We start from the raw sequence: 25,326 nt of genomic DNA, 5'->3' as shown, positions 1-25,326 counted from the left end.
TCATGAAATTTATAACTATAGGGAACGATTCTGTAGGGAACTAGACTATTCATGCACCGTTTTTTGGTTATAAATTTTAGTAAAATATTGTTGCGAAATTGAATAATTATCTCAATTATTGCTGTTTTCAAACTTGGAAATATATTACTCAATAAAAATCATTTATTCACCTTTCTCAGATAGCAATCCAAATATTTTTTGAATACATACATTTGCAATTCATACGACTTACATTAAGTTTTGTGTGCTATCCTATACCACCCACATGATCACTTTATACACCTAGCCGTCATAAGACGGTTACTAAACTAGGACTAGGGTTCAGGAGATAATTTTGAACTTAGCAATTGCATTATACATTGCAGCATGTGACCACTATTCTTCGGTTAGTTATGAGTGCCATGTTGCTTAGCGATTTAACTCGTGGTTATGATACAGATCACAAAGTTGCAAGAATAAGCACAACCCTCATCCGTAAAGTTGCTGTGCTCTGTATAAGTGATTATGGGATTGTGTCACTGTATGTATGTTATTTGTATGTTTACAGGTCTACGTCCCTTAAGGCCCATGTTTGATAGAATTTAGGATCGACCCTCGCTTTTTTTTTTACAAGGCTTTTTGCTTGTTGCTTCATGCGAACGTGCGTTATTCAATGCCTTTGAAGCTATCGAGGATTAATGGGATTTTCATATTAACGTGTGAAGGAAGCGGGTTTCATGTGTGCATTCCTACTTTTTTTAAGCCTTTAAGTACGCTTTCTCAACTTAGATATTATACTTACAGACTTACATGTTGTACAGATGCTTCATATATTATGAGTGGCTCAACGTATATCTGGAATAGCTTAGTATACAAAGTAGGATCGAAAGAAAAAAAATGAGCGTAAGGTTTGGTTAAAGCAGCGTGTTGCGCGCAGCACTATATCTTTTGCATATTGCAGGATTTTAGAGTAATTATTATGGCAACCTTTAGATCATAAGTAATTTTTACTGTTTGCAGGTCCAACTCGTCTGTGGAATACATGTGATCAGGATTTTCGCGCCCAAAAGATGTATTACGGCAGATTTTTCAACTCATAATTTTAAATTTGCTCTATTAGTTCACTTTAAAGGTTTGCTTTAAAAACGTTTACGCCGTTTGCTTTTTTTTATTGCAGATGGAAATATTATCTATAGTATTGAGTTCTATATATAAAATGTACATAAGGGGTCCAAAAATTACATCCTGAGGGCAACCTGAGGTGGCTCTGACGATATTTGAGTATTTCCCTGTCTACCGTTCTTTCTTCATTCTGCTTTCTGTTTCTTAAATTGCGTAAAGATTTAATAATCCATTTTTCGGAAAGACACATTAAATGTTCAATTGAGAGTGTGGCACTTCGATATGGACAACCAGTTTTATAGTTCGGCAAATGCTGAGACCATATATGCAAAAGTTCTTACATACATTGAAGCAGGTGAGTAAACGCCAAATTAAATTAATATAGAAGTTATTTCTGGTGTTGCACAAATGGTAGACAGACCACAAATTCATTAACAGCAAACATTGGGAAGGTACTAATTTGAAGGATCTATTATTACAAAGTAGTAAAAGCTCTCTGAGGTTTACCGGAAGAATATCTGAAGTGACGAAATTGTGGTGTTCCTGTGAGTACCGGTCCCAAGGGCTTGCAGATGATGCAGTACGGGGCAATAGGCGCCAGGGTCGTTGTTTTCAGTGTCCTTTCCTAAGACGTTGTCTAAGCAACGTAGCGTAGCTAACAGTGCATCATCAGACAACAAAAAAAATGTATGTTACTGATCTTATTTGAAATGTGGTCAATATTACCAGTTGGCTCGGCAATATATATCTGTTCTGAAGAAGACAAGGTGTCCAGTAGGAGCCCCTTTATAGGTAGGTTCTTCTACCGGGCGTCCTGAAAGTTCAGTATATCGCCAATATACCAACTGCTACAACGTGATGTTAAGAAGTATGATAAGATATTGGCTCATACCAACTCACCGACATCGAAGTGGCCAGCGAAGTCTTGGTTGAACAATTTAGAAATTTCTCTGAGAGGTTTCTAGGGTTTAAAAATGAAGATTGCCCATGGAATCTCACGGTCCGTCAGCTACTCTCACAGCAATCGACTGCTGTGGGTACTGCTATGGGGGATATAGATTGGTTTTTTTTAAGATGTGAGGAATAATTTCAAAATTTTACAAAGTAGCTTCACAATCTTTAGGCAAAACTGAGGCAGCTTCTACAACCCAGAAAAATAAAATGAAACTGTAAACGTTTTTCAAAGCTTACGGAATGAACACGGTTGCTGCAATCGCCTTTGGGGTAGACATACATCAGTGATGCAGACAACGAGTTTGGTAAATATGCTTCGGGCTTTCGCAAACGTAGAGTCGAGGGATTGATAAGGCTATACTGTCCTGCTGTGTTTGAAGAGTCCTTCTTCTTCTTCCTTAGAACTTCCTTAGGTTTTCTTCGAAAGCTTCACTAAACCTGTTTCGAAAAATGAGGAAATATATTCAGCAGAAGAAACATCAGGATCTGGACACAATCATTAAGTATAAAAAAAGCAGACAAAATCATACTGGCGATATTCTCGATCTCCACCTTATTGCTCAACGAGAAGCTGCACGCAGTTAAATCGCAGATGAAGTACTAGCCCCCAGGCTTTCCTGTTCATTATTGTGGATCTAAATGGCATAGTAACAACCCTTGAAATGGTAACATAGAACAGGCAATGAATCCAATCATCCAAGGTGAAGTCTACAAATAAATGAGTAGTTGTGCCTAGGCGATACATGAAAATATTCGTAAAAACAACTTAGGTCCGTCTATTAGAACCACGCATTACTGATCGAACTGCTGCTATCGTTGACAGTGTTTCGAATGAAAAAAGCCATATCTATTGCGTTTTTCCTTCTATGTATGCACTGTGATCCGGAATATATACCGGAATAGGACACATTCATGTTAGATAAATTTGTTGAATAAGGGGCTGTTCTATCATTATAAGACTGGCCTAAAAATTGTGTTAGCGGTCAACTGGCCGTAATGGATTTGTAAACAGTCGTAGCAAAGATATTTGTTAAACTACTTCTGGATAATGCGATGCCATTCCCGTTCCGTTTTGAATAGAACCTGGCGTCTTGATTGCTGACATCATTAAGCTTGCTTCTCATGAGTACACACCTGAAGTGTCAATGTCGAATCTAGGACAAAAATCAGGGACGCTCCAAAATACAGTCATACATTTAAAAGAAGAGTAGATCAATTAACATCAAATCGTTTCGACAATAACATGCGACAGTTAAAATAGCCTAAACTTGTTATATATTATGTAAAAAGTGTATATATATATATATAACGTATCTGGACACTATCTGAACTTGTGTTGGGTTTTATTAGCTGCAAATTATATGATACTTGTTTGTTATATAGGAGCGTAATCTGACTGTGCCCTATTGTTGCTAGTAAAATAAAGTTGGGCCTTATATATATATATATATATACAGAGGGAAGCTCGTGTATATTTTGAATTCTTCCTATACTTCGTCTTAAAAACTATTTCTAAACAACGGCAAATATGTCAGGGTTATTTTACATGTACTAAGTGTCGTCCCTGACAGTCATGTTTTTCAATATAGCAACCATAATGTTACTACAGCTTCAATATGGGAACTAAGAGGCTTGCAGGCCTTTTCCAAATGTTTCCTTTACAGATGTGCAAACGCCTTTTTAATAGAACGAGTGGGCAAGACGACGTTATCCTTGTTGGGTATTCTCCAAAATTCCGAAACGAACCGTTGTTTTACTCTTGAAAAATACTGTAGACCGTCGATTTAAGATGGCGTAAAGGAATTACTGTTAGGTGGTGATAAATCCTGCGTGAATTTTTTTTGGCCTAGGCTAGTAATTTTGATGTGTTAGAGGTGTTCTCCAATCCTTTACATACTTCTCCTAGCCCTCTAGCAGCTTTTAGAAAGTACTACAGCTATCATTTCTGTACTTGTATGTAATTTTTTTACCAATGGTTTCTTGGAGTAAATCGAGAGTGGGATCTGCTTGCCCGCCAGTTGCCGTTCTTAGTATACCGAAAACCCCATGATCACACAGACTTAGGAGCATACTGAAAGGATAAGTGAGTTAAGGTCAATGCTGAATATTATATTGTTCAATCTAGGAAGTCATTAAGACATGACGACGAGATCCCGCGGTGTTCTTAAGTGACCAGACTACGTGCTTTCGTTTGCTGGACCTTGTCATGCCAACGGTCCATGAATTCTTCAAGGAACTCGAGATAACGGGCTGCATGCATTGTTCCAGTTTTGGCGAGTATCTCTTAGTTGTAAATCCCCCTGATGTCTATCGCAAGTATTACCGTAACCTTTCGTCCGAACGTTCGACATTGTCAATGAACGAAATTTCTTTCCAAAGCGACGCTGTTATCTCGAGTGATCCTTGTCAGGCTGGAGAAAGAAACTAAGCCGTGCCTCTTTTGCAACAACCGGATACCCGAGGCAGATTTCTTGCTGATTAAATTTCCGTGAGTCGCATAATAAGCTATACACAACCTCTGCGATGCACCATACACAACTTGCGCGTTATGTCACATATATTCTCATGCGGCCGGGAGTCAATTTACGGAAGACTTGTGTTTGGGTAGCTTCCGTAGTAATAGTATTTAGATTATGGTCCTGTAACATGTTATATATAAAAAGCCAGTTTCGGCTAGCAAAACTATCTTTGCTTTCTAACTCTAAAAGATGAATAACTCTAAAACTAATCTAAACTTTACCTTCGTGAAAAGCCTTCTCAATAGCGGTAATGCATTCTGGTCTTCTGGGTCCCGACACCTCGTCTCTTCTTCGCTGGTCCGTAACACTTTAATATCCGTTCGCACCATTCGCGAAACAGTTATACCATTCGCATGCTGTGGTTCCGCCAAAGACGTCCGTTCCTAATATGTCTGCCAACAGCGCTGCGGCCTTTGAGGCATAAAAACTTGACCACTAAGCGTTTATTTTGGAGACTAAAAGATGTATATCCTACCGAGTTCATGGCTCCTGTCGCAAACTCAATTGGTTTCTGTTCACAAGTTTCTTTAGGGACCGGAGCACTTACCAGCCAAATTTCATCTGCACCCGGCATGTAGTTTATTACTAGTTAAGGCTATCCCTTTTTGGTCCGCTGGATTCGCTTATACGATCCTAATATATAATACACCCTTTGTCGCCATTCGAAGAAAAAATCGGACTTAATCTAATCATGCGGACAAAGAGCGAAGTAACTGTGAAATTTTCAGGTAGCCCTATCTGATTTACTGTTGTTTTTCCTTGTATCTACCAGGATGAGAAACCGGATTTAATTTATATTAATTAATTAATAAAATTTAGCACCAAACTTAGTTACCGCCGTCTACGTCGTGCCAATTGTGTCCCAACGAAACAACACGTCTCGTCTATAAGTCTCTTCGTCCGTAAAGGACAAGCGTCCTGTGCCTATACTTCCTATTCATCAAAAAAATCAATATGGACTCTACCACGGGGGCTTGACACGGATTGCGGCGTGGGACTAATGTGAATTCAATTATGTTATGGGCCCTCTCCAGGGTAGTAAGGCCACATGGTTCAGATCCGGAGTAACTCAATACATAGGAACTGATTGCTGGGCTTCAGTTGCAGGTTAAAAATTCTTAACCATATTCCCTTCACGATACTGCGTGTTGCATTCAGAATCGAATATGGTATTTTCTATGAGGAACAAGGACTTCCGTTTTCACCGTTATCTCGAAAACTACAGTGTAGTCGATATTGCGACAGTACAATTTCGTCTTTGTTTCCCAATTTTAACAACTTTTCAATTAAATTTTTGCCATAAATTTTTGTTGTTTAGCTTATTGGCTATGCGATAATACGACTTGGATGTCGTTCCGTACGTTGACTTTAAGATTTCAAGAGAATTCATTTTAGGTTGTGAAACATTTTGCGAGTTCCAGTTCACTGTGCATTAATGTAAATATTAATCAATATTCTTGTAATAATATATCTCTCTTAAGGACTATACATAAGTCCTGAGCGTAGTCGTTTATGTCTTGGCAAAATACTACTATAGGTGCCTACCCCCCCCCCCCCTAAGGCGTTCCGCTTACGGCTTCTGTATCGATCGAACGCTTTAAACGTGCTAGGCACCTATAGTAATATTTTGCCAAGAAATAAACCACTACTTATTAATATCAGGACCTATTACTACGATTTGTATAGAAGTTGAACACCGAAGTGTTACACGCCGAGCAGCATTCACGCCGAGTCAATTGAACCCTGAATATACACGTTTACAATAAGCACAAGTATTACTTTGTTCGCGTAATGGAACTTACAACTTCCCCAAGAGTATATCGAATGAGTCATGTTCAGAAATTTTATAAATTAGAACATTAGGTTTTTCAGGTGACTTAAATTTGAAATTGCAAATGTTTTTGTTGTTGACAACGAGCGCGTAAAATTTACACCTCTTTTATTTTACTTATTGGAAATTAGTTCCACCAAGACTTCAGACTACTCGGTCTTCTTTTTGTTATTATCTACAGATTATTGAAATTCAGTTTTAGTTTTTCCTGCTATTATCGTAAATGATAATAGGTAGGCCACGTCTAGTTTTTTTGAGATAGACAGATTTATTTTCAGCCTGTTTCAAGTAAATTCAACATATAGGAGGAAACTTGGAAAGCTTCTTGTTTACTATTAATATGCAATTTCCAATTTTTCCAAAGAAGGCTTATTTGGCAATAGTCGAAGGTAAAAACGCAAGGGGCAATAACTCGGCTATGGTTTTCTTTCGTACTTTACAGATACTGTCACCAGGACACTCCATATAAATTTCGATATCGTAGCCAAATTCAGCGATGAACTGTCGGCACGCGCCGCACGGTGATATCTCAGGGAGGTTTCTGTAAATAACAGTATAAACGCGTTAGAATAATTACGAAACATGGTTATTAAGTTAGGTGCCGAGACGGCACAGTACATGGTCTAGACTACATAATTAAAAGGCTTGTTGATTATGTCTAATTCAGTTAAAGTACTGGATGAATGACATGCATACAAATAGTTATATATTACAAATTTATACATTATTGATAAATTGTAGGGGTATGATTACGAACGAGACCACAGCGATGGCCTTGAAACGACGAAATCCTAGAGAAGCAGCGTGCGTCAATAGGCCCCTTTCAGCGCAAACACCTAGCCCGTAACTTGCGCACTCAACATTCGTCCCTGAAAAAATCCTTCCGCATTCTGTCAGAACAGCTGCCCCAACAGTTACCTAACAAATACAAACCATTATTAACTTAGCCCAATCAGAGTATAGTCACTTAATTACAAGGGGTTACATGCTGATGAGACATACGCGCGTAACCTGTATCGAACTGTTAGTGTTAGTAACATGTTTATTGACATATTCTTCCGCGTTTAATATTTAGATCTATACATTGCTACGTGACGATATGGCAAGACGTTAAAAAACATGAGCTGCTAAAGAAGAAACTACTAATTTCCCATATAGCTAGTATGGAGCAAATCTTTAAAGCAAAAAATTCCATTCGGACAATGGAGCACTGGTGTGCTCCAGTTAACTATTAGATTTTAGCTGGAGCGTTAGCATAAAACTTAGCTACGTTTCATGTAGGCCTTAATTAACAAATCCGCGAGCTCCTCGATAGTCAACGATACTAGTCAACCGTACAAAACTTTCTGTCGTATAGCGTATCATTGTAAAAAAGCGACTCCACTGTGAACTGGCAACGCACCACTTATAACAACACTTAAAGTTTTAAGTCAAATCGTAAACCATCGGAGTGAATGAACGTAGTAACTGGTCAAGTAAGTGCAAGCAAAACGGTTCGTATAGTTCAAAATCACTGACCGTACATATCATATAGACTTTTTCTACAAACATTATTCTACAAACAAATTACAAACAAAATAACATTTCTTCTAGTTCCAATTGGTACGTTCCTTGGAATACATAGAAAACAAATCGAAGTGATCAGTAACGATTCACTGAAGATTTACTTCGTTAATACATCCCCGGAGACGTAATTTTGTTATGATATTCGCGGCGAAAGGAAGCATACCTTTTCGTCAACATACCTTAGAGTACGGTGAGTACGAATTCTTTTTAACTTCGTGAGCCTTTTCCAAGAGTTCTTGAAGCACTCCTTCTGAAACGAGTGTCTTTTAATAATAATAATAATATTTTTTTTATAATTTTTGTGTAATAATAAACAGTAACGTTTTGGCCTGTTCTCTGTTTAGAACGACATATAACAACCTAGATCCTAGAGACTTTATCTTATCCGGAATAGAGAGTATGCGCAAAGAAACAAGTGCAACCCATAGCTTTAACAAGTACTATGCTAAGTAGTAAGTACCTGCCTAAGCAGATCAAGACCCTTCTGGATTAGTGTTACCTAAGCTAAACACCAATGAATGTATCAGTCTTCACACATGTATTGGTTTACTTACCCGAAACCATATCTACAAAGTTCTTGGGTTTTCTTCTGCTACGAACGTACGTCACTGTTTACATATGTAAACTGCGCTAGATGACAATGTTACTTCGAAGAGCTCAGTTGTAGAAATGTCGTTCTACAAACTTCACACGTCTGTGATGAGTGAATGTCCGCTCCGGTACCAAAGCCTCGTTTTCGGTAGCAACTTACATTAGAACGCCAGCAGCGAAACACGACACGAGCGCCAATGGCAGCATAAAGAATAAGAAATTCTCAAGATTTCAACTACTATTGATGGCAGATTGTTCAAGCCACTGTTGCTGCTGACACCAACGCCATCAGACTTCCCTTCCCAGGTCTCGTTCTCTCCATGCAGGCACAAAACTTCGTTAAATATCGCTAGTAAACGACGCTTTATATTATAAGAGAAAACACTGTTGTCAGCAACACATGTTGTCACCTTGTTGTACCTCTAGGAAAACATAGTTACCCACTACCATTGAATACCTAAAACGTAAAGTCCTCTCGTTTCATCGCAAATGATGACATTTATTTGTCCAACGTATATCTGCCAGCTTTCGCAGAAAAGTTCCTCTGCTCGCAGTGCTTCGTTTGCATAAACGGGGGCAAAGAAGTTATTGCTTATTTGCTTTGTAACGGCACGTGTATTTAAATGGTGTTTTTTAGAGAATAAATGTATAGCTAAAAAATATTTACTTTTAGTACATATCGCAAAAAGCTGTTATTACTGTCACAAATATTTAGAATATTGCCAGTTAGATAATAGATCGATAGAGATATACGACGACAATATTATCAGTACTGCTTTATAGCATTTCGGTATCTAATTGCGCACTCTAATTTAGCTTAAAAGACCACCAAGCAAACGTGCCAAATTTTCTAGATAGCGTTGCAAGCAGGAATGGCAATTAAAAATATGCGATTCGAAAGATAAAAGACTATTTCCGAACAGTATAGACGTATCTACTTATATTAAACACTGTAGACAAGTTTTACTGATTGTGCGATGCGATCTGAAAGCCAAGATGGAGGCGCCAGCCACAATACGACACGGGTCATTATGGTAAGTAACATTTAAAAGATATTTTGGCACGATTAAAATGAACTAATGTCCAAATATTAGTTTATCATGTGTCTATAAAATGGGACAAGATCAAATGAGCACTTGGAATAAACCAATCCGTATACCTTGATTCGAATATAGCTTGGAAAATTATTATTATTATTATCGTTGTTGTAGTAAAATTATTATTACTTGATAATTATATCACTATTACTTGAAAAGCACCTTTCTTTTTACGCTACCGCTCTATGTCATGTTTTTCTAAAGTTCTGAGGACTAGTCAGCAAAGAATAAACGGGCACAGTTTGCCTTTCTCGAGTCAAAACCCTCGAAAATAATTATTAATCCATTTGACCGTTCCCAGTCAGACATGGCTGCCGACCGTTAAAATATTTGCCCGTCCTGGATTAATTATAATTTTGCAGTTATAAAAAAAAATTTTTTTCTCGGGTTCTTGACGATAGAGTACGTCTAGATAGGTGAGCCCACAAGATTGGGTTTTGTATGGGCATCAACGATATATATACAGTATATGGCACCTAAGTTACATGGTGCTCTCTTCGTTTCGCGCTGCCAGAGGAAGAAGAGCTGTTGTTTCTTGACAGGAACAACAACATCTGTCGTAAAAAAAAATCCATTATTTTCGTAATGATCCGTTATTCAATCTTCTGCGCTAGGTGAAGTCCACAACACTAAGGAGTTCATATCTATCAACACCGTTTGACACATGGCTGCTATTAAAATATTTGCATATTCACAAAAAATATCTAAATATGAAGATAATTAGTGAGCGATTTAGGTGTCAAGTTAAAACTGTAATCGTGGTAAACATTGATTATATTGAATAAACATGACCGTTATCAATGATACTTCTAGCACATGTGAAGGATAATAGCTGTGTTGGACTTGTATGAAAATTGGGAAGTCCCAGGCTCGATACTTAGCTGATACTCTATATGGATATATATGATAGAATTTTTTTCAAGTTACTTGGGTTTTTCATTTCACCTCAAATTGGCCTTAAATTACATACGCTAAGAAATAGATATATTCAATTAAAAGTAATTCACGCACTTGTAAACCCGTAAGGGCTTCCAAGTACAAAATGGGTCCTTTTCTTGCCATAACGTCGAGACGGCCAAACTCGTTAGGGCCTTCATACGCTAGATGGCTTTCTTCTTTGCTACAATGGCCAGGCAGTCAAACTTGCAAGGAGTTTCAAGTACCAGATGGCTATTTTGCATGCCATAATAACCAGACGGTCAAACTCGCGGGGGCTTTCGAGTACCAAATGCACCTCTTCTCTTACACAATAACCAGACGGCCAAACCCATTAGGCCCTTCAAATACTACTAAATACTGATTCTTTGTACAATTCTTCTTGAAGGACCAACTTCAGGTACTGTCCTAAAGATGCTGAAGTAGATTTCCGGAAAAGATGTCAGTATAAGTCACGCATCTTGAGCGACATGCTTCGCATCCATTATTACCCAAATATTCATTTTTCAAGAATCGTTGGCTTAAAATAATCGTGCCGCATGAGCTTTCTTTTCGAGCGTTACTTCCTTGGCACGGTGTTATTTGCGAAGCCGTAGACGGCGTTTTGAACGAACATTTTATTTAAATCAAAAAGCTCTTGAAGTGTCTAAGAGTTCTGATCCTCCGAGAATGTCCCATAGTGAATATAGCTCGACATGTTTACACAATTTTATTAAATCGGGGCCGTGAAGATGTGTTCGTTTGGACATTTTGAAAGAAAGAAGGTGACTGGCAACCCATAAACCTTTCCCAGCTTCCGTTAGTCGAAATAATCTTCATATTTAGATCATATCGTTGCTTCTTTGTAGATTGGATATAACATTATACGGAAATAGTTAGTATAAATCCTTCTGAAAGCTATGCGTCACGAAAGCAAGGATGATATTGGTTTCCTCTGAAAAGCTACCTTCAGTTTTAGGCCTTTTGTACACGGTGACAGTAATTAATAGTAAGTGGTCCAGTCACGATATGAATTACGCCAATCGATTACCATGATAGCCTGTGATGATAGAGAGCAAAAGGATGACGATACGTTTGTAAAAAATGTTAAAAGGTCCATTCCATCAGATAAGGTGATTTTTTCAAGAAGAAGCAAGGCACGTTTGAATTAATCTTTGCATAATATACGGCATGGGTTAGTTAATTATAAAGTCTATTGCTAACCGAATCATCATTTTATAACATGTAACCGTTCTCCACCTTATCCTTGAGATCTAATACAACTCCTTCTATAACCATAACCATCTTCTAGAACTAGCTATAACTATACAAACAACGCGTATATATGCAAACCGTACATAAATATTATAATAGAATATTGAAAAAATAGAAGTCGACACTGATGCTCTACTGGACAATTGAAGATACAGAGCGGATTGAAAAAAGACGGCAAATATAAATCAGACGAGAGCGAAGCCACCAAGACGGTAATCCGGATGTTAAAGAAACTTTACTGCGGATTCACATGATATGTTATCTGTGATTCATGATGTATTTCGTCGTTTTGAAGTAGCACTAAATTATCGTAGTGGATAACCCGAAAGAGTCACATGATTTAGCGACGAAAAATAATATCTAACAAACTCTATATTTCTATTTTCTGTAAATGCACCTTTGCCACTATGTTCCCTTTATACGTCAATTTTTGGGCCAATATGTTTAATTGTTTTTCCCTCGTAAAATGTAAAGGTACACTTCAGATCAGTATATTAAGTTCGATACTAAGGAGAAAATAGACAGCTAGTTGATAATGTGAGTGCGGCATCCTAGAGCATCGAAGTGGCATCGCCACTATCTGTAAATAGAATTTAAATCAATAGCAGACCAGTTAGAGAAATTATCTTTTAGTAATCTTCTTGTACTTATATAAGGCTAAATAAAATATTAGTGATAAGCATCAATATATCTTAATAAGTATCGTGAGATGGCAACCGTCATCGACTTTAATGATATCTATATATATTATAGTGATGTCCTCTGTTGAAGATTTTTTCCTTTATCAGACAAATTGAATAACAAATATGCTAGAACCGATATACAGATGCCTTTTTCTGCGTTTTGCTATTGGGGATTTTAAAGCATTTCTGTGTACGTCCTGACAATTCCAAGTTGGCCTGTTGTACATATATGTGCTATATAAGACGAAGCTATATGGGTCACTTCGTTTCACCGCCCTGTTTGGCAAGGAGACGTTGATTTCAAATCATAATAGTATGAAATGTTTAGAATCTAGATACAAACAGACTAAAGTATACTCTTAATACTGCATTATTCCCTTTGTTTATATGACAACAGGCAAGGCCATATGGCTAGCTATGTATTTTTGGCATTTTGTTACTACACTACGAAAAGGCAAACAATACGGCTAGGACATTCCGAGACGTTTTAGGATGATGGTCAGCCAGCCAGTCAGTCAGTCAGGCTAGACGAAAATGCTTCAAAACATAATGGCGAGTGGCTTAACTATAAGTAGTTTAATATGGCCTGTGTGCTATAGAAAAAATAATGACCCAGGCAAAAAAATGGGTTCGCCACAAACTGTATAACCAGCGACGACAGTTACGAGATTGCATTAGACTTATTTTAGAAATAAGAGTTCTTATTACCTGTTGGGAGTCGAGATTTTGTTCGCAAGAAGATCTGCCAGCGGGCTGATAAGTTAAAATCTAATTAATGATTGACTTTCGCGAAACGTCTTGGGTTTTACGTTTGGTACTGCCCTGTAGCATTGGCTTTAGTACGAAACGAAGTCTTTGCGCTGAACTAGCTTAAATATCCGTCGAAACTTGAATTGTGTAAGTACGATATTATAAAGATACTACATAATTTCGACGTACGATATTACATAACTTCGAAAGGACAAATCTGAATATTAAACACATACTATTTAGCAACGACACGATATTTTTCCACATCCTTATCTTTCTAAGAAGCTGGAAGTGAACAAATGAAACTCGCCTCTTTTATGCGGGCTCTGTTGGGTAAAGGTTCCACTATGGCAACCACCATAGAGTGCAAACTACTTTTCGAAAATAACCATTTATAAAATGGTTAATTGTAATCAAAGCTCGAGAAAGAGATGCTTACACAGTGAGCTAGCTATTAGCTCTGCAGTATCTAGGCCTGCAAGCTTAAAACCTTGCATGATAGGGTGAAAACGCTAAAACTATCGAAAACGTATTAGAAATAAAAACACGGAAGATTTTCTTTTCGCAAGCATCTGCGAAAGATTATCATGTAGGTCTTAGAAGCCTATTTTCAATGTACGCTCTTACTATACTGTATATCAGGCGCTACCATCATTTTCAAAATTTAAGCCTTTAAAGAAGAAAATATTCTAGAACCGAGAGGGTGCTGCAAACCACCTTTTACGGATGCAATTAAGTTCCATGCTTTAAGGTTTTCTAGTACCAGAATAAATAAGTCGTTACGTAAATGTCGTTAACCTTTTGATTGCATTATTCGAAGAAAACCAAGACGTCTTTATTGAATAAACGTATTTTGATAAAATTCTTTTTTCTAACTTTCTTATTTAACATGCTCTTACTAGATGTGGTGTCATTTTTGTGTGGCTGTCCACTTGGGACACCATTTTAGCAGAACCATTTTTTCAAGCAGTATGCAATAGGTTATCATCACAATATTTGCAAAAGTGTATAAACATTAAATTCTACATCCATTGATTAGTCGGGGAGTGATAATTACCGGTGGTTTAGGGAACTATACGAGTCGGTCAGCGTAGAGCAATCATTTAATATTTCGTCGAAAAGTTAAGGACGGATTAATTTTTAAGACTATTTTTTGAAAAACTTAAAGAAATGCAGCTTATGTATCGACGTAACCTATATATATATATATATATACACTTATAAGTAAGTACAAATACTTATATAGAAGAATTTGTACTCAATTACTTAGCTGCATACGAAGTATATGTTCTAGTATTTATATACATTATTTAATTGTATTTACTATATAATACAACTTGAAAAATGTAAAATTTTGCCCTTTGGGCATGGCTTTTTAGAACTGATTAACAACTTCTGTTCGCTTGTGTCATTAAATACACCAGTTCTAACCAAATTTAACTCTAATTATACTTGTAAAATAGACACAGAAAACAATGTCAAAGTAATTGAAACGGTTGTAGTTCACCGCTAGTTGGCGAGTTCTACTTAATAAGCTCAAAGCTATTATTCATTTTTGAAAACGTTTGCGCAGTATAATCTTTTTGACGGGTCTTAGGCAATTATAATATCTTTCAAAGTTAACTTTTTCAAATCCTCAGACATATTGCGCAAATTATAGAGCTCACGTAAACTATATCCGTAAAAAGCCGGTAACGAAATTCGGTGGCTACATTTAATTTCAATGTACGTATGCAGGCAATAACCAAACGGTTCTACGGCGTAATATATTTTAGTGACGTTAAGAGCGAGGAACACAGTACAGCACAATATTTATGTTGCCCAGAACTACTCCTCAATTTCCTTTTCACGCATATATCAGTGTTTGCCGTTTTCCTGTTAATTTTCTGCTAATTTCAGCTAACACTCTGAAAACGGAATAACGTAATTTCTCCAGACACATCGCTCTTCATGACTTTTTAACATTTTTAATGTATCAAGTAAATCGAATGTTGCTTTATCTAAGGTTGTTTACAAGAGACTCAAAAAGTAATAATCTGGCGAGGTCAGATCTATGTGATGCGTATGATCAAACATCCTAATAGAAGCTCAAAATCGAATATGTAATTGGTATATAAATTAGAAGAACACCGATGCAACAAACTGAGGCATACTTCTGTTTCCAGAGCTTTTTTTTCTGCTCACGTTCGTGTAAATGAACCACTTTGGGTTCAGAATCAAGGTTGTAAGCAAATGTAATAGATTTACTTTTTTCCAGAAGCTGAAGACATACCCAAACATTCGACCATAGTTGGGCTTATGCTTCACCTAAGTGTCCGAACATTATTATATATATATATATTATATTATTGATCTTCATAATCTATTCACCGATAATGCTCCCGGCCTTTTCTAACATGTGACCTGGATTACCATTCAGAGGTTGCCTGCGTACTCTGAGGCTATTGCCGTACTATAAATGCTATCATGCCATCCGGGTCGTCGGGTTCTAAGTTTCCTTTTCGAAAGTGAGCAAACCGTTCATTTGAATTATATGCATTTAGTAACATTCGATGCCGCACGCACACGCGACATGTTTATCATCGGCACTTTGTCGTCTGCAAATAACCGTTAATATTGAGCGGGTTCCGTCATATTGTCGGGATCATTCTCCTAACATTTCATAGGCTAAGCGACTAGGTTGTATTCTGTATATGAAGTATCGTAATAATTGTGAGTTTACTATACATTGCATTCGACAAAGCTTGTTTTGCGATCTAGATTGGTCCGCGATCCGGCATTCCGAAAAGCTATCAGAAACACTTTATCCGAGAGTGGTAATTGAATAGCGCGTTTCTGTTCTTTCAAGCGAAATAAAAACGTCTACGTAACTGACGGATGCAAGCGTATCCGTGTCTCTTTGAGCAAGATGGTTAGGAGCTATTTTCTGTCCGCAAAATTTTTATTTTAGAAGCATCGGATCTGCAGTCTAACATAGGGTATTGGTAAAGGCTGTGCTTATGGCGTCAGTCTGAGAAAGTCTTACGTACGCAAGGAACATTGTCTTCCTTTTACACTTACAAACATGCACTTTGATTGGTTACAGATATGTCAAGTAAACTATTCAATTCATTTCGGTTATCCCAAATCCCAATGAGGAACAGATTTGCCCTAAAGAGTCTCGATTTTTTTCCCTGAGCTGATGGTAGCAGCAAGGAAAAAATAGCAGCTACATTGTGCTGTCTAAATTTTTTCGTATAAAAGTTAGAAGAGCCTTATGAATTCTAAGATAGGCTTGAAGATCATGCTGTCAAACACAAACCCAGTCAGGCCGTGAAGAACACAGAGGTACATTTGTATATCTACAGTATCGCCTATAAGAAGATACGTACCGTGGCTGACAAACTTTTGGGATTTTTAAAATTTCTAGTTTGATTTACTGGTAACAGCAACAGTGTATGTAAAAGAGTCGAACCGTTACGTTAATTTTCTTAACGAGGTTTAGAAAGAGAAAAAGTAAGCCGAAAGTTTCCATTGTAGTTAACATTACCTTTGAATGAAAATTCGAATGCGGCGCTCCTCACCCGACGAAGGCCATTACGAAAGGTAGAAAACACATCTAGCGCAATTGTAGTGCAATTAAAGAAAAACTGGAACGTCTTAAAATGCGCTTTGTATTGCATTTACCCGCTTAGCGATAACGCTTAGTGTATAGTATACGTGTTGCAGCGCTCTAATCTGTGGCTCTCAGCAAACGGTAGCCCGCAACCCTCACGGTAGGCATCTGTTGGTCCCCGTCTAGACGTATCGTTTGGTAAATTGACATTATTTCTATTGACTTCTGTAATTGTTGTTATTTTTATCGTTGTATTATTATAAGTGACCAACGTCTATACCGATTAACCAATACTATTTACTACCAAATAAATAAATTCTCAAAATGAAAACTAGAAACCAGTATTTAGACTGACTGCGGCTGCTATAAATTCGATAAACCATAAGTCCGAGTTCGAGAATTTTCTGTAAAAAAAAAACACAGTTTTTACCTAATACGCTACAATTTACTTCTCCGAACCTTTATGCATTTGTAATTTATAATCGCCGTGTGTATTGGAGGTCTTTATTTTTAAACTTTGCTTACTCATACTAGGCTGATAATTAGCAGGCACCAACAAATCGTTAGCCAGTTGTTTACAAAACAAGTCTCCCGTGGAAATACACGCTTTATTCCACACGAGCCCGGAGAGCCCTTCAGCTAATATAATAATAATAATAATAATAATAGTAGGAGTTAACGAGGTCAATTCCTCGTTAGACTTCTCGAGTTTTGTTCATTTGGGGACGCAAACATACTCACGTACGCAAGCCGTACCTATCCGCGTTTGCGCCTCACGGTACCATACGTAAAAATCATCGAGAAGATGCTGGTTTAATTACCGAACAGAAGCTATTTAACTAATCATTTTGATAAATGGGTACGCTATACATTACATAATCCGCAATAATGACGTAGGTGTACATCGATCTTTGATAAGAGACGCGATTAAGATAGTAACCAGTGTGTCGCAAGAGGGAACTCAGGACAAAATCAACAAACTGATCCTAAAAATTGCCCGCTAATTTTACTTGATAATTTTAATGATACTTAGCTTAGTAATGCGAGTGAGTGTTATACAGCATTGATTCACTACAATGCTTTAAGTGATTTACATTAGGATGACCTATATGAATGGAATAAAACAATGCGACCCATTTACGCTTAAGCGACATAGGTCCAGTGATGGCACACATATGGAAAAGTACCGTTACAAGAAGGAGTTATAGTGCGTACTTTCCTTTTTCTTCATAAACGTTAGCTTTTATGGTGTCAGGCCAAAGTGTCAGGGGGTCGAGGGTAACCCGCACATCGGGTTCCATCACCACTGTAGCCCCTCTGAATTACCTGCAGTTTTTCATTTCATATCTTTGCCAATACGACGACACGACTTGGCTTATCAGAAATACCGGGGCTAGTTGATGTAATGCGCTTTCACTATAAACCTGAGTTTATCTCACATCAGTTCGTTAATTTCTACACTGTGGAATGAACAGCTGGCTTCATTCAAAAGCTTTGACATAACTCCAAATTATGCGATTTTCTAAATACTCAATTGATGTGCTCGTACCTAAAATCTCTTTACCACTTTTCAGGTCGATTTGTAGACAGCCTATTCGAACTGCTTTTTTTTTTTTTTTTTTTTTCTGACTATAAACGCGCGGTGTATATATATACATTTTACAATAGCATAGCAAATCAAATAAGATCTTTTTTCAAATAGGCCTAGGCAAACGACGGGCTGTGCAGATTACATTCTGCCCGAAAATCAACGAAGCACACCTTCGTAGCTCACGGTAATATATAAACTCCAAAGCGTCTAGCTAGGCCGATTGCGCAGGACAAAATTGATTTTCAAAATTATGCGTACTTCAAGTTTCAATTAGTATACAACAACAGGCCCTTCATAATAAGCTTCAATTTTCGGATTTCTTTTTAAATACGACTACATACATTCTAATTGATTACTCGCGATACAGGATGCGCTGAAGAAGAGACTTCGTGTAACTATCTTGGGAAATATTTGCTAAATTAATAAAAATATTGAATGAAAATGATGCTAAACTTCGTGTTGTACGACTATTGCAGATATATTCTAGCCAGTAAGATGTGCTGACGCAGCTTATTGAAGTCTAGAAAAAGTGTAGTCTTGTAGTGTATTTTTTCGGGATGCCTAAGCAAACTTGCCTCCAGCCTTATAAGTGCTGAACTTGGGGTCAGTTACAGTATTTCAGCTCTACTCACCCGCCTGTGTTCCAGGAGCTTTGAAGTCTCCTGATTGAAGCTGTTTTGCAACACGAATTACTCACGCATAAGAGTATCGAGAAAAACCTAGTGGAATAATATGTGCTAGGTAAATTCTGATTTCCCGGCCCTGATTTGGCACGTTATTGCTTTTCGAAAAAAAACCAGACCTACTTTTTTAATGTTTAACATATTCATTTATAGTTTTGCTCGTGTAATCCAATCGTATGGCAATAATCTGTGGTGTAGTCATAGGACATGCCAAGTAAAAACGGTGCTATTTTCACAAACTTCGCGTACGAAGGACGTGGCGAAAAGCTCCTATTGTTGTCCTAAGTGTCGGCTGTTTAATGTCGCTTTCATTGGACCTATTGGATGCCGATCGGCATTCAGAATTGCGTCTCCGCAATGACTGGAAATGCTAGTTTATTTTATAGGCAAAAGACGAAACTGAGTTCAGTGTGTGACATAATGAATGCCAACTCACAACAGACGTGACAGCTGCGTTGGCCGTATAGCTATACAATGGTTATTGTCTCGACGAAGCACAAAGTGCAAATTATATTTCCACAGTCCGCAAAAAAAGTGAAGATATACTTGAACCGCATCTATCAGACAGCTGTATCTATAAATGAAATTTTATATAAATAAAATGATATATAATTAAAAGGACAATCTTGCTGCTCAAGAGATGGCACCACTGCGTATGCATACAAGGCTCCTTTCAGCGTTTTTATATAACTGGAGTTATACTCAAGTATAATATAGATATTAATTTATCATCACTATCGGGAATTTTCAACCTAGTTGTTTGTGCTTCTTTTTTGGAATTTGAAACGGGTAGCGGAGCTTCAAAGGTTTTAACATAGTTTGTAAGATCAATAACAAAAAAAACACGCCGCACAATAAATACAACAGTTATAGAATGACCCCCCACATCATGTCGTGCGTCGTCTTTTAGGAAATAGGCAAGTGCTTTTATTGCAAGCGTTTATTGCCTATCCATGCCTTCTCTTCTGCGCCGCTACTCAGTTTCACATTTTGAGATCTTTCAGGTGGTGACTCAGGATCGACTCTCCAGAAGCTATACCGAGTCCACGTAGGCGACTTCTGCCCAGGTTCAAGGAATGATCAGTAGTAATCGTTGGTCACTATGCTATGATCCAGTTTCATCACAGCCGTCCTAGAACCATCGCTGGCGTAGACTGGTTTAGTTCAATCTGTAACTCTGTTACAGATTGACTTAATCTATTGACAGCTATAGTCAAGCACATGTAGACGGTCAAACTCAGTAAACACAAGAAATTAAGTAAAGACATTATTGATCCCAAAAGGACACGTCAAGCATCGCGTAACGTCTGCCAACTACGCATTTACACGTTTGAAACCGTCGTGACTTCATTTCATTCACGAGTTCACTTCATTTAGCGAATTTTAAGCGTGAAGCCAAATGGACGCATCGTATCTTAAAGGCACACGATCTGAATAATTGTAACTTTTTTAATTTTACAGGGAAAGAAAATATCTTGATCGAATGCTTTTGCCCTGTGTGTATATATGCTTGTGAACGTGTATCTTAGTTTCACATCGCAGCTTCGATATGTTTGTCGCTATTGTTATAGCTTAGAACATTTTAGAAATACTAGAAGAAGAAGAGCACGACAAACGTGGCTTCGAAGTGAACTTCTGAATCACGCTTATGTTGACGTTCATATTTTATCAACTATCGGAACATGTAATTACCTGTTATTATTTTTGCGCTGACGATACAGGAAATTGTTTTTTTTTTTTAAACTTGTCACGGCAACTATTGTTTTTTGTTTATTAACTCTGACTGTATCTTCATAGTGCCAATTCGGCAGTGGTATTTCTAAATTTCCTAACATTATTTGCTATGGAATCATTGCGAGCCCGACCGGATGTGTCGACGATTCAACAACATCCTTCACAAACGAGCTAATTTTTATTCATTTGTTTTACACGTTTTTATAGTCGTTACCCAAGTATGTGTCTGGAAAATATTCATTCAATTTTTATGAAAGAAGTTCAGAAGTTCTGGCATTGAATTTCAGTTCCATTGAAAACAAAATTCTAGGGAATCGCCCGGTGGGAAATCCATTTAATCTCGTTAACGGAGCTTTTCGGAGAAAGTCTAAGAATATCATCAGGGAAAAGCAGCAAGATAGCTTAATTTTAATTGCTACTTTTCCCTTTTTCGACTAGCTACAACTATCCTAGAACATCCTACAGCTTTGAAACAATGAGTTCGCTTATAGCGAGAAGTCACAACTGCATCCCATCGTTAACCAAGAAGCGATATCTATACATATCAAAATGTGTATCTACTTTATCTACTCAATGTTAGGTTTGCTAAGAAATACGTTCTAATAATTAATTTTCTATATTCACCTACTAAATAATTATCCTTTACAGAAGGTTCTACGATGGAAGCACTTCGAAATAATCATGACCAAACATTGCCAGTACAAAAACTAGGATTAGGTGAAAAGTACTTGCAAAACTAAAGAAACTTTACTTCATTGGTTTAATATAAACAGATCTAGGAAATTAGGTGCAGACCCGATTTCCAGAAGGAAAAGTTGTGTCTGGGTCCCAAAAGCGAGAACAGCTAGAATAAATATAGTTGCGCATGCAGCTTTGAAGTTATCGAGAAATTCTATTTTTGCTTCTATTTCTTGGTGAACTTGTCTTTTCTCCAGGTAAGGGAAAAAGCCCGAGTGGGTAAGAACATTGCACCTTATACAACGTGTGTGACTATATAATAAAACTCCAAAGTTCTATGTGTTAAATAAATCTTACACCATTCATGCTGATATCCGTTCTTGACATTAGACTAATTTATTACTGTCGTTTTAATAAAACCTAACTAACTTGATTGAAAATGATACATGCTATCGTCATTATAGACGAAGCAAGATGATTTTCTGTTCGACGCTGCAGAGCTCCGATGCCTCGTTGCCATCGTGCCTGTAGGCCACACATGCCGCTTCCTCTATCTACCGATATTCTTCAGAATCAATGACTTTTTCATGATCAAGGATTTACCACTGATAGAAGAAATCGTTTTTTTTTTTGTTAGAGCTGTATTGCCGTGAAATATCGTTTTCGATGGAGTGATTGCTCTCTCAAAGTACGCTATTTCATCGCGTTTTCCGTACATATTTGTCGCTTACATCAGAAGTTCTGAAATTATGAGTAATCATTATAGATATCTAAACAAACTCTATTACTAGTTTATGTAGACTGAGCCAGGAGTGCGTTTGCTTCTCTTTATATAACCAACAAAAGAGCTGCTGTTAACTTTATAAAGTCGAACGAAGTTGCATGTCCTTTCAAGCATCCGGTCCGCTTTCACCTGTCGCACTTTCAAACAATAAAAAGACATCAAGTAATGTCAGTCAACGCCAGAAGGTAAGGATGATGAAGAGAAGGTTTGCCTCTATCGGAAGAAAGACTAAAAGATTATTAAGCGCGGCTACAGAGTCTAGCGTGGTCTCTTTGCCCGGTCCTATCTGGGGATTTTTACTACCCGTCGTGTCGGTGCAGTAACAGCCTTTTCAGCTGTCGAATCTCGCCAAAAAGGCATGAACGTGGCACCAAAAAGATACTTTAAGCGCTATCCAAATGTATTCTCTTGATTCGAATCATTAGTAAGCGATCACGCTATCTATCTTTTCAAACGTATTACCTATAAATATGCATTACTGAACGGGGCAGGAAGAGGCTGGAATGAATAAAAATGTACCCAAAATTTAGCAACCCAATGTATGACATCTTAACCACTTCTATTCACTGATGAGAATTTATTAGATTTTTCAGGAAAATAAAAAAAAATTTGATACTTTTAGGCCTTAGCTAGAATGTTTCAATTACGTTACTTGTTCCTTACTTGCGTAAGGTGTGTTCCTTACTTTAGTTGGATTAATATAGTTACGAAATAATGCCACGAAGAACGATCACATTGTGCAGATAACAGACAAGCTAGCAACAATCAAGTTAACACCCTTCGGAATAAATTAAATTTACACAATTCCACAACAAATGCATACTCTATAAAAACAGAGCAAAGTACTCACTGCGAAACACACTCAAAGGCAAACCGTCGAGCTGTTACTTAAATACGTCGGGGGTTCCGTTGATGCCGACCATTGCATATTCTTGTTACGAACAGTATAATAACAATGATGGTATCTAAAATAGGACCACTGCAAGAGATTTTTGAATGAGCATTGAATACGAGCCACTTTTAAAGATCGCAGCGCTCTAAAGGCACCTTTAAAGGTTTTTCCGCTTGCATATTTTTACCCTGTTAGTCATAGAGGCAATTAGACGGCTTCTATAATGCGCAGACGCATTACATGCGAGAATATCCATTCCATAATATACTGTTCTGGTGATCAAACGGATGAAAATGGCATCAAGGGGCAACTTTTCGCTTTGTGTTGGACAGTTCATTTTATAGAGCGGCATAACGGGGGCATAATATGATGTCGACTGTGAAGTTAAAATAAAACATAGTGAATGTAGATAGATGCTTTTTAGAATTTTACCAGACGACGATAGCACATTGTGCAATATGATAAACAAAGGCAACGATCTAAGCGAACCGTTGACCCAACAGGGGAACTTGAAAATATATTTAACGGAATATGTAATGCATAGCAAGCAGTGACCTAACGGGTTAAATTTGCGCATAATAATTATCTAAGCGTTAAAGACCAGATAATGGATGAACGCATGTTAGCTAGCTATCACTTCCTATCTGCTCAGATATTCGATTTAATTGAACGTACGCTTGAAGCAGACGGTCTGTTGCGCACTTCCGGAAAATACGGACATCTGTAAAAATTTAAATGTAATAGACATTGTCTCTTACAGACATCTTAGTGTACTTATTTAGATTTTGTTACGAATCTCACCGTTATATTACTTTCGCTTAAATGTATTGTTGGGTAATATTACTATTTCTCAGCTAAGTAATATTAGAACGTAAACTTTATAAAAATAACTTTGTTTAATTTTCTGACCGTAGCCAAATCGTTTTAGACAGACACTACACAGTGTGATGGCGAGAGTAACTTTTCCGAAGTGGAAACACTGTTCGATATTCTGGTTAATAGAAATCTGCAACTGGTTTCTTACTGATCTCTGGAGATCCTCTCGCAGTCTAACGAAACTGCTCACACCAAAGCACGTCGGAATAATCTTGAAAGATAACCTTCTACTCAGCTCTTAGGCCGCGTCTAGCTGGTTTTAGTTTCAGTCTCTACAAGAAGTGCGCTTCTTTTTGCTTATAAAGCGGCGTTAATATTACAAAGAAGCTTCGTCCACGCACCGAGTCCGCCATATCAGTTTCCAAGATCCGTCAATGGCAACGTAAGCATTATAAGCGTCAAAACAAAACAATGTGCTTCTGGAACGAAGAGTTCCGTCCTATATTTGACGAACGGTTTTGTTGTCCTACTTGAACAGCAATAAGTTGACATTTAGGAATTGCTGAAAGTGTTGATCACCTAAAAAGTAAGAAGTAAAGCCCCGTTGAAACTTTCTTTAATACTGAAAACTGATCCAACCATGTGTCAGCATTTTTATTGTGCTTATCATGGAATAGAGTAGTTGCTACTTCTTGCGTGAACGGTTCCATTAGAACACTCGACGACGCAATTTCTGTATTCTATGTTCTTTGCGACACGAAAACACGACATATGTGAAATAAAAAAATGCTAAGTAAAATGGCAAAGAATGCACAGTAACTCAGAGATGCAGTAACAGCAAACAGTATTGTAAAATTAGCAACGATAAGGCCTGAACTTTTCAGGTTATATCGACAAATAAAATCCAAGCTTGTCAAATATTAGGCGACCGGAAAAACTTCCCACATCGTGTTGTACGGAGCTGTTCTGTATACTGGCCGCAGAAGTAACAATAAAGATTAAAATACACAAATTTTCACTTAGGATTTGTATAATTTATTTCAGTTCTCGTTGTATAATTTCAGCTCGATTGACAAGCGGCTCCTATAGCTATAATTAGGTGTGTATCTGTATGATTCAAACATACACCACAATGGGCAGACCATAGCGCATGCATGAGAATCTTGTCCAAGAATCTTGCCATTGTAACACTTACGAGGAATACGTGTGCTTATGTAATTCTTTTACGTAACAGATTTGCTTGGGCCTCACTAAAAGCGGTGAGTATATAT

At 37.5% G+C, this 25,326-nt stretch overlaps 1 protein-coding gene and 2 long non-coding RNA genes across 6 annotated transcripts in view; 1 reads left to right on the top strand and 2 right to left on the bottom strand.

Moving 5' to 3' along the window:
- Nucleotides 1–6,496: 6,496 nt before the first annotated feature.
- Nucleotides 6,497–8,769, bottom strand: LOC111265305 (cytidine deaminase). Of its 2 annotated transcripts, none has more exons than XM_022841866.2 (4): nucleotides 8,526–8,769; nucleotides 8,151–8,218; nucleotides 7,163–7,323; nucleotides 6,497–6,946 (listed from the first exon to the last, which is right to left on the bottom strand). In XM_022841866.2, exons 1-4 carry the CDS (start codon nucleotides 8,533–8,535, stop codon nucleotides 6,775–6,777), a joined length of 411 nt encoding a protein of 136 aa, XP_022697601.1. In that variant the 5' UTR covers nucleotides 8,536–8,769; the 3' UTR covers nucleotides 6,497–6,774. The 2 variants fall into 2 exon arrangements, with proteins under 2 accessions (XP_022697601.1, XP_022697600.1); XM_022841865.2 differs by having other exon boundaries at nucleotides 8,151–8,221; nucleotides 8,526–8,768.
- Nucleotides 8,770–8,945: 176 nt separating this feature from the next.
- LOC111265307 (uncharacterized) lies at nucleotides 8,946–21,947 on the top strand. Of its 2 annotated transcripts, XR_015313005.1 has the most exons (3): nucleotides 8,946–9,596; nucleotides 19,945–20,068; nucleotides 20,156–21,947. It is a non-coding gene; the product is annotated as an uncharacterized LOC111265307 (long non-coding RNA). The 2 variants fall into 2 exon arrangements; XR_002683372.1 differs by having other exon boundaries at nucleotides 19,945–21,947.
- Nucleotides 21,925–25,326, bottom strand: part of LOC111265306 (uncharacterized) — a 3,545-nt gene continuing 143 nt past the window's right edge. Inside the window, exons 1-5 of one of the 2 annotated variants that reach the window (XR_002683371.1) lie at nucleotides 25,251–25,265; nucleotides 24,264–24,634; nucleotides 23,915–23,960; nucleotides 23,198–23,326; nucleotides 21,925–22,484 (exon numbers count right to left, since the gene is read on the bottom strand). This is a non-coding gene — a long non-coding RNA (uncharacterized LOC111265306). Of the gene's footprint in view, nucleotides 22,485–23,197; nucleotides 23,327–23,914; nucleotides 23,961–24,263; nucleotides 24,635–25,250; nucleotides 25,266–25,326 lie in introns of those variants that run through there. The other variant, XR_002683370.2, reaches the window with a different exon arrangement.

The sequence above is a fragment of the Varroa jacobsoni genome, unplaced genomic scaffold (genome assembly GCF_002532875.2).
Source record: "Varroa jacobsoni isolate VJ856 unplaced genomic scaffold, vjacob_1.0 scaffold_953, whole genome shotgun sequence".
NCBI classification, from domain to species: Eukaryota; Metazoa; Arthropoda; class Arachnida; order Mesostigmata; family Varroidae; genus Varroa; species Varroa jacobsoni.
The sequence above is the reverse complement of the archived record's forward strand: the minus strand, read 5'-3'. Positions and strand labels throughout refer to the sequence as shown.

What these genes read in the sequence shown, in the direction of transcription:
- LOC111265305 (XM_022841865.2), bottom strand. An exon ending in CGTACTCACCGTACTCTAAG is followed by an intron (nt 7,324 to 8,150) that starts GTATGTTGACGA and finishes TGTATTTGTTAG; the next exon opens with GTAACTGTTGGGGCAGCTGT. An exon ending in AAGGCCATCGCTGTGGTCTC is followed by an intron (nt 6,947 to 7,162) that starts GTTCGTAATCAT and finishes TGTTATTTACAG; the next exon opens with AAACCTCCCTGAGATATCAC.